At 38.8% G+C, this 11274-nt stretch overlaps 1 protein-coding gene across 1 annotated transcript; it reads left to right on the forward strand.

Annotated features, from left to right (window-relative positions):
- Positions 1-131: 131 nt before the first annotated feature.
- On the forward strand, positions 132-6226 carry LOC107560348 (tripartite motif-containing protein 16-like). The gene is made up of 8 exons (XM_016244497.1): positions 132-137; positions 205-435; positions 652-735; positions 824-1069; positions 4254-4413; positions 4554-4601; positions 4828-4963; positions 6181-6226. The coding sequence occupies exons 1-8, from the start codon at positions 132-134 to the stop codon at positions 6224-6226; spliced, it is 957 nt and encodes a 318-aa protein (XP_016099983.1).
- The last annotated feature ends 5048 nt before the right edge of the window (positions 6227-11274 follow it).

The raw sequence follows: 11274 nt of genomic DNA on the forward strand, positions 1-11274 counted from the left end.
TAAAATGGCAGAAGTCAGATTTTCTCAGGGTGAGCTCTCGTGTACAGTGTGTCTGGATCTCCTGAATGATCCAGTGACCATCCAGTGTGGACACAGTTACTGTGAGAACTGTATTACAGACCGCTGGGATCATGAGGGTCAGATGAGAGTCTACAGCTGCCCTCAGTGCAGACAGACCTTCAGTCCAAGACCTGCTTTAGCTAGGAATCTTACTGTCAAACTCATTTTGACCGTCATGAGGAGTTTCATTCACGTAAACCACACAAAGTGATTGATGCCACTGGACGACTGCAGGAGATGATCTGCCAGAAACATGAGAAACATCTGGAAATGTTCTGTATTACTGACCAACAATGCATTTGTGAGCTGTGTACAAAATATGAGCATAAAAAACACGACTCTGTATCAGTTGCAGCACAGAGGACAGAGACACAGGTATTTAAAACTAGCGCTTACACTTGTGGTGTGAAACAAGCTTATATCTCCATGTTAATTTGTGTACAATGGTGGTAAACAATCAATCATCCTTTCTAGACTTTGAACCTACAGCCATTGGTTATCAGTTCCACTTTTACTGGATTCATCTTTTCACATGATGATTTAGAGCCAGTAGTTTTCTGTAATATTTACTATCATCCATTTGTCCTGCAGAAGCAGCTGAAAGAGATGCAGAAGATGTCCCAGCAGAGAGAGAAAGATTTTCAGCAGCTGAGAGAGGCTGTGGAGTCTCATAAGGTGAGTCTGGAGAAGAAGAGAAGTTTGTCTCAGTTCAGACTCTCCTCTTTCAGTCCCACTGAAGCTGAATCACTGTGTGTCCTAACAGCGCTCTGCACAGACAGCAGTGGAGGACAGTGAGAGGATCTTTACTGAGCTCATCTTCTCCACTAAGAGACGCTGCTCTGAGCTGGTACGGCTCCTGATTCCTGATATCAGAGATCAAGAAAAGGCTGAAGTGAGTCAAGCTGAAGGACGACTGGAGCGACTGGAGCAGGAGATCAATGATCTGAGGAGGAGAGACGCTGAGCTGGAGCAGCTTTCACACACACAGGATCACAGCCAGTTCCTGCAGGTAACAGAGATCTAAAAGAATAGGATCATAGTGGACTTGAGTGAGATCCTGCAGTGACAGGACACAACTAGTGCCACAGTTCAAAACTTCACTAACTTTTCAACTTTTTAAAAATTGGATCAGGACATCTTCAAAGTAGATATCTTCAAAGCTGTATATTAGCAATCAGTCCCACAAGGATTTCAGACAAAAATTCAAGGTGTCGCAAATAATTAGTTTTTAACTGAAACTCAGTTCCTTAGTGATTGGGCGGCATGACAACCGAGTAAGGGATCCAAGTGCAAGCTTTATTAAAGAGAGTAGTTGAAACAGGCAGAGTCAAACAACTATGTCCAAGAGCAAAACAAAAGAGTAATCCAAATAACAGCATTGGTCAGAGCAGGCAGCAAACAATCACAAACCAGGGAACAATCCAAAGACAAAAACACAAAGGCAAGGAAACAAGGAAATGCTTAGAAATGTCTCTTAACAGCTAAACAAAACTCAGTAATGTGTGAGTGTGAGAGTGCAACTTAAATAGTCCTCCTAATGGGAAACAGGTGTGTTCGTAATCGGTTCCTAGGCTGGGGTTTCTGGGAAATGGAGTCCGGGGTGAGAAGGTGAAGGTAAGGGATGGAGATCATGACAGAGCCCCCCCCCCCCCCTTAATGAGCGGCTTCCAGAGGCTCCCCAAAGGGTCATAGAAGTCCAGGAGGGAGGCGGAGCGGAGGCAGAACAGGGGGTGGGATGGAGGGCCAGGTCCCTGTTGAATTGGAGGACCTGGAGACTGAGGCAGAGCCAGTGGAGCAGGTATCCAGGGTGGATCCAGCTGAACAGGAAGTCAGGGCGGAGCTGGCAGAGCAGGAAGCCAGGGCGGAGCCGGCAGAGCAGGAAGTCAGGGTGGAGCCGGCAGAGCAGGAAGACAGGGTGGAGCCGGCAGAGCAGGAAGCCAGGGTGGAGCTGGCAGAGCAGGAAGACAGGGCAGAGCCAGCAGAGCAGGGCGAGCCGAAGACCACCAGGACAGAGCAGGCGAAGCTGAAGACCAAAAAGGCGGAGCTGGTGGAGCTGAAGAGCACCAGGGAGGAGATGAGGACCACCACAGCTGAGCAGATGGGACCGAAGATCCCCATGGTGGAGCTGATGGTGCTGAGGACCACTTCAGTGGAGCTGATGGTCCAGGAAACCACCACGGCGGATCAGGCAGGACTGCAATAGAGAGCACAGAGACGTTAACAACGGCCTCTGTGGCTGTAACAGGACAGACAGACAGTTCAGAGATGGCATCTTTGGCCATAACAGGGCAAGCAGAGAGTTCTGGAATGGCCTCCTTGGTCATGACAGGACAGGTTGACAGTTCAGAAGTGGGCGCCACTGCTCAGAGAGGAGCTGAAGTGGACACCACAGACTCGGGAGGTTTTGCAGCAGAGGCCATCACCTCGGGAGGAGCTGGAACAGACTCATGGACTGGAGCGGGCTCCGGACCAGACCCACAGAACGGAGCAGGTTCTGGAGTGGATTCATGGACTGGAGCAGGCTCAGGAGGAGTAGTAGTGCAGTGTGTAGCCCAACCACACAGGATGGCTTAACCAGCCAAAACCAACGGTGGGTCCGCCAAACTGGAAATCAGCCCCAAATGTCTTTGGCCATGAGGGCTGAAGACTGTGGCGTGACATCCATGACAGCTGGAGGCTCTGGGCTCAGAAAGTCTTGAATGTGGTCCTCAAAGGAATGCATTCCCTGGCGAAGGCAAACTAACCTGATTGCTGGGTCCATGATTGGCCTGGAAACACTCGAAAAGCTGCTGGATCCAGGCATGGTTGAGTCTTCTGTTACGGGCGATGTGACAATGGAGTAGGGATTGGGTGAGAAGGTGAAGGTCCGAGATCTGGGGTGAGAAGGTAAAGGTAAAGGATGGAGTGCCCTCTAAAGGAGCTCATGGGCACTCCAGCTGGAGATTGTGACAGATATAAAGCAAGTCAGTGGCTGCACATTTTTGAGAATAAAAATAAAGCAAATCAGGAAACACAAAATGAATATGCGTGTCTCCTTACAATATATTGCGGTCTTATGAAGCGTAACGATCTGTCTGCACAAGAAACTGATCATTATTACTGGTAATCCAGACCCTCAGGCAACATGGAAATCCAGTTCTCTCAGACAGTTCATTTCAATGAACCGGTTCACTTTACTTGTTCGTTTACATAATCACGCAATGACGTAATGTACACACAATTAGAATATTAAAGCACCCAGTAATGATGTGAAACATGGATGTCTTATGTCTAGAGCATATAAAGTGAATAAACTAGTCTCTCACCTTTTTACATAAACAATGAGAAACCATAAAAAACATTCATTTCTTCCCTTCATTCAAGTGTTCGGTTCATGCATGCACATATCAGCAGCTTATCGGTCTTCAGTCGAACTGTTTCCTCAGTTCAGTGACTGTTGGAGGAACTGGAGCGCTGAATGAGTTCACAGGTATTAATTTTGTGTTCCTGGATATGCTTTTTTTATTATTCTCAAAGACGGGAAGCTGCTGACTTGCATTTTATGAATCACTAAAGACCACGGTTTCAGCTAAAAATCTTCTTTACTGCTCTACTGAAGAAAGAAAAATGACTTACATGTTGGATGGCCAGAGGGTGAGTAAATTAACAGAAAATGTTCATTTTTGGGTGAACTATGCCTTTAAGACATGGTCAGGCTCTGTTTGGTTTCAATGTGCTGAAGCATTGTTCAGTCACTTCAGGATTTCTTGATTCTGCGATTGCACAATTTTATGCAAAATCAAACACTGCATTATTTGTAGCACCTTGTTTTAGTGTCACTAACTACTCTAAAGTTATAAATAATGGTCAGTCTAATTGTAGTCTTTGAGCTGCTTTTTTTTTAGCAAATCTACTCAACCCTACAATGAGACTCCATTGATGTGCTTGAGCTGTTAGATGGACATTTATGTTCTTGGCAGATGTTTTTCATCCAAACTATTTTCTAGAAAGTTCACATACAGTGTAAGGGGCAAATACTAGAATCAGTAGCTCTAATGTAATATATGAGAAGAATGAAGCTGATGCTGTGAAATTGCTGGATTGAGGTGAGCTACTAAAGATCAGTCAAGTCAACAAGAGCCACTCAAATCTGATGTTCGTTTAGGTTATTGGGTGAAGTGTGAAGCTGATGAGTTTTGATTTGTTTTCTGTAGAGTTTCCAGTCTCTCTCAGCACCTCCTGAATCTACAGACGTAAATGACGATCCCTTCAGTTCTCTCTTCTCTTCTGATGATCTGAGAGAATATGTCCATCAGCTGAGAGACAAACTGGAGGATTTCTGCAAAGAGGAGCTCAAGAAGATCTCAGACAGAGGTAAAGTCCTGGAGATTCATCTGCTCTCAGAAACCAGTCCATCATCATCTCATATCATGGAGAACATCATATTAGAAATGTCTTAGGAATGGATGCAGGATCATGAGAATCACACTGTTCATGTCTGTTGATTTCCACAGTCACATTCACCAACATTGTTCCCAGAACCAGGAACGACTTCCTACAATGTAAGTCAGTAAGAAAACAAGCAGAAAAACTCATTGAGTGTGTTCATGTTCTTCCTGTAGAAGGTGAAAGAAGAGTTTTATAATTGATGTAAATGATGATTTGCACAGCATATCTGGTCATTTGTACTGAGACACTGATGATGCACTGAACATGAAGAGTTCAACTGCATGAAAAGATCAAACAGATTCATAATTCCTGATTCTGATGTGTTTTTATCTCCATCAGATTCCCGTCAGCTCACTCTGGATCCAAACACAGCATATAAACGCCTCCATCTGTCTGAGAGCAACAGAGTGATTACTGGCAGTAGAACAGAGCAGCCATATCCTGATCATCCAGACAGATTTGATGAGTTTCGTCAGGTGTTGTGTAGAGAGAGTGTGTGTGGACGCTGTTACTGGGAGCTGCAGTGGAGTGGAGGTCATCATGGAGTGCGTATGTCAGTGTCATATAAGAGCATCGGCAGGAAGGGACGGGGTTATGAGAGTAAGTTTGGATATAATGAGGAGTCCTGGGGTTTGGACTGCACTCCCCCGAGTTACTCATTCATACACAATAAGATAGTGACTCATCTCCCTGTAAAGTCCATCAGCAGCAGAATAGGAGTGTTTGTGGATCACAGTGCAGGAACTCTGTCCTTCTACAGCGTCTCTGACACAATGAGCCTCATCCACACAGTTGAGACCACATTCACTCAGCCGCTCTATGCTGGGTTTTGGGTTTCTACACGATCATCAGTGGAACTGTGTTGATGACTCAGAATTGATTGACGAGAGATTATACCCATAATGCTTTGAGCTGCATGGTAAATCAGTAACGGTGATATGTTATACACTGTAAAATCTAATTAGTAAGGCTTACTTTTAAAAAAAAACATGCAAACCAACTGAAGAAGTGAAATAGGAATATTATGTTGAACTGACAAATGCTTAGTTACTATAACTCACTTACACCAGAGTTCTAGTAACTAAAAAAGTACTGTAGAGAGTACTTTATAATTAACCTTACATGTACTCTTGACTTAGTACAGATACTCAGAATTACTGCATTGCGGCATGAATATATTATGCAATTGCTTTGTTTTACTTTTTTTTTTGCTGACAATTTTATTTGCTGTTTTGTGTCAGTAGTAGCGCAACAAAAAGAGCAAATATGTTTTTTTTTTATTTTTACAATAAAAATGAATAAAATGTAATTGCTACCATTGTTGTGTTTTGCACGCTGAATGTTGAAGTCTGTGTTTGACTCGAGCGGGTCGATTGCAAGATATTGTCACCAATATTGAAGGATTACATCAACCTAATAAAAAGCTTAACAAGGTGTTCATGAAAAATGTTAGCAATAAAATTGTAAAAGTTAGGTCACCTATTTAAAACAACCTATTTATTATTTATCTTTGCTTGTAACCAAATAACTGATTTCATGTTGCATCACTGTATCAACAAGAAGAGAAAGTTCCAAGTGGCCAACCAAAGGGAACACTAATCACCCTGACGGTGAGTTCACACAAAAGCATTTAAGAAAATCAACATTCATTTATGAAGTCACCTTATGTGATGTTGTCTCCAAAATTTTCAGTTGTATTGACAATTTAACATTCAAGATTACTTTGGGAAAAGAGTGAATGCAACTAGAGAAAGATTACTGCAGAAGTGGAGGAAATGAGTGAAAAGTCTATTAAGAATAGCGTGCCGCCTCAAAAAAATTTTTTTTCTTGACAAAATGGCAACAAAAGAAAGAAAAAAAGCTTGTTGCACATGCTCTAACCTTCCTTGTTTCTTCTTCATTTGTTTTGTTGCACATTAACAGCATATTAGTGCACGGCTGCCTCTCACTGGTGTGTTAATGTCATTGGTTCCTTTGTGGCTACTTGAATATTTTAAGTAAGCGTCACTCAAAGCAGTAAGTAAATTGTTTTATTCGCCTTGAAATTAGCTGCAACTTATTAAAACCTAGTAAGTATAACAATTAAAGATAATTAATTATATCTAAATAAGGTACACTATTCGATTTTACAGTGTAGAGTCTCTTCTTTTCTCTTCATGACATTAATACTGCAGCTGAACTTCTGTCACTGAAGTAGCATGTCTGAATAAATGTGTGTAATAAATCCTCATATAGACAGTAAGGTCAGTGTGTGTGTGAGTCCTGCTGAGTGATAATGTGTTTCTGTGCTTTTCAATTCAAATGTTCACAGTCAATAAATCATTTTCATTATTCACGTTCTGTAGCTCTGGCCCTTTTCAGTGTTTAGTGTTCTTCTGTGTTCCAGTATAAATTTTTTTTGTCATGCATTTAATTGTTAGCAGTATTTTAAAATCTATAGGATGTTTAATAGGGAGCCAGTGCAGTGTTGACAGAACCGGGCTAATATGCTCATACTTCCTGGTTCTAGTAAGAACTCTAGCTGCTGCATTTTGGACCAGCTGGAGTTTGTTTATTAAGCGTGCAGAACAACCACCCAATAAAGCATTACAATAATCTAACCTTGAGGTCATGAACGCATGAATTAACATTTCTGCATTTGACATTGAGAGCATAGGTCGCAATTTAGATATATTTTTGAGATGGAAAAATGCTAGAAACGTGGTTTTCGAAGGAAAGATTGCTATCAAATAGCACACCTAGGTTCCTAGCTGATGACGAAGAATTGACAGAGCAGCCATCAAGTGTTAGACAGTGTTCTAGGTTATTACATGCAGAGTTTTTAGGTCCTATAATTAACACCTCTGTGTTTTTTTTTTCTTCAGAATTTAGCAGTAAGAAATTACTAATCATCCAGTTTTTTATATCGGCTATGCATTCTGTTAGTTTTCCAAATTGGTATGTTTCGCTGGGCCGCGAAGAAATATAGTTGAGTATCATCTGCATAACAGTAACTGTTTTCTGAAGTCCACAGTCAACGCAGCCATCTACCAGGAAATTTTAGAGCACTTCATGCTTCCTTCTGCTGACAAGCTTTTTGAAGATGCTGATTTCATTTTCCAGCAGGACTTGGCACCTGTCCACTCTGCCAAAAGCACCAAAAGTTGGTTAAATGACCATGGTGTTACTGTGCTTGACTGGCCAGCAAACTCGCCTGACCTGAACACCACAGAGAATCTATGGGGTATTGTCAAGAGGAAGATGAGAGACACCAGACCCAACAATGCAGATGACCTGAAGGCCGCTATCAAAGCAACCTGGGCTTCCATACCACCTCAGCAGTGCCACAGGCTGATTGTCTCCATGCCACGCCGCACTGATGCAGTAATTCATGCAAAAGGAGCCCCTACCAAGTATTGAGTACATGTACAGTAAATGAACATACTTTCCAGAAGGCCAACAATTCACTAAAAATGTTTTACTACTTATGTAATTTGTTGAGATAGTGAATTGGTGGGTTTTTGTGAAATGTGAGCCAAAATCATCACAATTAAAAGAACCAAATACTTAAACTACTTCAGTCTGTGTGCATTGAATTTATTTAATACACGAGTTTCACAATTTGAGTTGAATTACTGAAATAAATGAACTTTTCCACGACATTCAAATTTATTGAGATGCACCTGTATATATAAATAAATATATATTAATAAATATAAATAGTCTGTTAATAGTTCTGGTGTTGCTAATGCCGTGCATTACCAGTTGAGCTAAATAAAGATATCTCACAGTAGATTCATCTCACATTAGTAATCATTCAGGTCTCAAAAGTAAGCAAAAAATATGAACATTTAAATATATATTAAAAAGTTACATAAATAATATTCAACCTTGATGTTGTTGGTGCCACGCTCCATGCAGATGTCAAAGGTAAGCAAACAAAATTCTATATATAATAACAATAATAATGTATTTAAAATACATAAGTAAAATATATATATAAAAAAATGTGTATAATTTCTAAGTCTAAGAAGTAATTTTCCAGTATCCTTGTGTGTATGCAAACATTAAAATTGCATGAGTTGCATGCATTGACTTTATGGTCTAGGGCTGCAATGACTAAACTGAGCTGATACAAATTGATAATTATACTGTATATATATATATATAAAAAAAACAGTACTAAATTAATTTTATCATCAGTTAGTTGTTAAGTCGCATTTACAGCAACATAAGATCCTTCACGAGTTACATCACTTTACAGTTGGAAGCTTCTCCTTTTTTATGACAAAAATTGAGCATTTTTATGTGATTAATCAGTGAAATTATTTGTACATATTAATGTTTGGATTAATTATTTTCAATTTCAAAAACAGTTATTTGCATTTGATATTGTTCTCAGCATCTGCTGAGTTTGAAGTCGCTTTAATTCCAGAATGACTGCAGGTCACCGTCATCTACACCTGTTTTTACGCAGCTTTTAGGACATTTTAACAGGTTAATTCCATTAACCCGAGCGGCGTCTCATTCAGAGATTTAGTGCCCTTGATGAGGAAAACAGCCGGCCTTCATCGACACGACTGACGGGACGACTCAACCAAAACCTACAGCCCAGACTAATAAAGAAAGCAGCGCAGTGTTGATTTCAGCAAGCCGGTAAGAGTCTTCTATTGCATGAAAAGTGATTATAAGTCTGAAAATGTGACAGCACTTTCATTTCTCTCTTATTTTTCAGCACAACCAACCACCTGACATACAGCTGTCATCGGTGTCTGACCGGGTCACGTGATCAAGAAAGAAATCCCATCTTGCATTTCTTCTCATTAAATATCATGTTTCACTTAGAAAAATGTCACAGAAGCAAATGCATTAGATTGTGAATGCATTTCATGTTCATTTTAAACAAAAACTCAGGATCATTTGGTAGTATACATTCAAAAGTTTGGAATAATTGCTTTTTTTTAATCCTCACCAAGGTTGCATTTATTTGATAAAATACAGTAAAAACGTGAAATACCTTTACAATTTAAAATAGCTGTTTTCTGTCTGAATGTTCTATTCTTTTACATTTTTATCTTTTTCTGTTTTATTTATTTTAATTTTAGTCTTAGTAATTTTGTCGTGTTTTGTCATTTTTTTTGTCTTTTTAAAAATGTCTATTCTTCCTTCTGTACGTTCTTTTTCATTTTTATATTTTCTGTTTGCTTGTTTTTTTCATTTTAGTTAAAGTTTGAGTAATTTTTAGTTGTTGTCATATTTATTATGTTTTTATGTATACATAGTTTTAAATAAATTTTAATTTCAGCTTGAATTATTTTAGTACATCAGTTTAAACAAATGAAAAATAAGAAATGTTGTATTGGCAGTTAACTAAAATAAAATGTTTTTTTTTTATATTATATTATATCAGTTAACTTTTATTTTATTTCTAGTAAAATTTAAAAATTTTTAATTATATTTTTAGTTAACTATAATGACTGTAAATATATTGATGAAAATGTATTAAAATAGAAAAATTTTATTTTAAATATATACATTTTTTTATTTTAATTTTATTACTTTTACTACTTTTAAATGACTAATTTTATTTTATTAATTTTTACTGTATTTTTGATCAAATAAATGCAGACTTAGTGAGCAGTAGAGACTCAAAAACATTTAAAAATCTTAATAGTATTCTCTTACTATTAAAATAATACAATATAATTTTATTATATTATCGTATATATCTTTTTACCGGTAGTGGACACACACACACACACACACACACACACACACACACATATATATATATATATATATATATATATATATTATTTATGATTAACTGCTCTTTATCTGTCAAATACTGTGCACTACTGGTCAAAAGTAATATAATATAATGTAATGTAATGTAATATAATTATTTTAACTGATTTAAAATAGTGTGTTCTAGTGAAGCACACGATCAGTTTTGCAGTGAATGTGATGCAGTTTTGTGTCTCTTGGCTCTGCTGATCTGTGATCAGTGTGATCTCTCTCGGAGAGCGATGCAGGGACGGTGTTGAATCATGAGGCCGGTCGTAATGACTCTGCTCAGGTTGTCATATTAGTTATTGGGTTAAGTGCTGTTCGGCAGAGCTGCTTAGCAGAGTTCTGGAGCGGCTCTCGTCTCCGCTGTGGTTATAAAAGCTGTGCACTGCTGTCAGTGTGAGAAATAACCGTCTGTACCAGCCCTAAAAACTCCTCAGATTTATGACACACGCCTCAGACGCTCTGAAAGCAGTCACATTTACAGTGCTTAGTGTTTCTGCTCATATTAAATCCCTGAGGTTTGTCTTCTTCTTCGCCGTGAGACGGGGATCTGATTCTTCACAACAATATAATTATCAAAATAATAGCTCTGCGTTTGTTTCAGTGTTTCAGAGTGCGGAAGCACTTCGCTGTCAACAGTAATTACCTGGAATATATTTTGACACATCATTTGCTGAAGCTGCAAAACAGCTTGATAAAACTAATTTTACAAGAAATGTGACTTTCTTTGCTTATATATCTATTAGCTTCTTAACTTAATTTAAAACTAATGTTTTGTCTTATAAATTTATGACAGAGACACATATTTTTTCTGATTATTTAGCTGAAATATTGGCTTTGAGAGCCACGGTTTTGTAATCTTATTACTAATAACTACAAAAAAAACAGCTCCGGTTCTGGTTTAAATAAACTTTCAGAAGCTGAAAATTTGCTTCCTGCTATTCCATTTAAAAAATATATATATATACTTGTATGTGTGAGCGTGTGTGTGTGTGTGTGTGTGTGTGTGTGTGT

Source organism: Sinocyclocheilus grahami, unplaced genomic scaffold, assembly GCF_001515645.1.
Source record: "Sinocyclocheilus grahami isolate Dianchi unplaced genomic scaffold, SAMN03320097.WGS_v1.1 scaffold721.1, whole genome shotgun sequence".
Lineage (NCBI taxonomy): Eukaryota > Metazoa > Chordata > Actinopteri > Cypriniformes > Cyprinidae > Sinocyclocheilus > Sinocyclocheilus grahami.

Coding starts and splice junctions, on each gene's coding strand:
- LOC107560348 (XM_016244497.1), top strand. Junction 1,070..4,253: donor ATCACAGCCAGTTCCTGCAG/GTAACAGAGATC, acceptor TGTTTTCTGTAG/AGTTTCCAGTCTCTCTCAGC. Junction 4,602..4,827: donor CAGGAACGACTTCCTACAAT/GTAAGTCAGTAA, acceptor TATCTCCATCAG/ATTCCCGTCAGCTCACTCTG.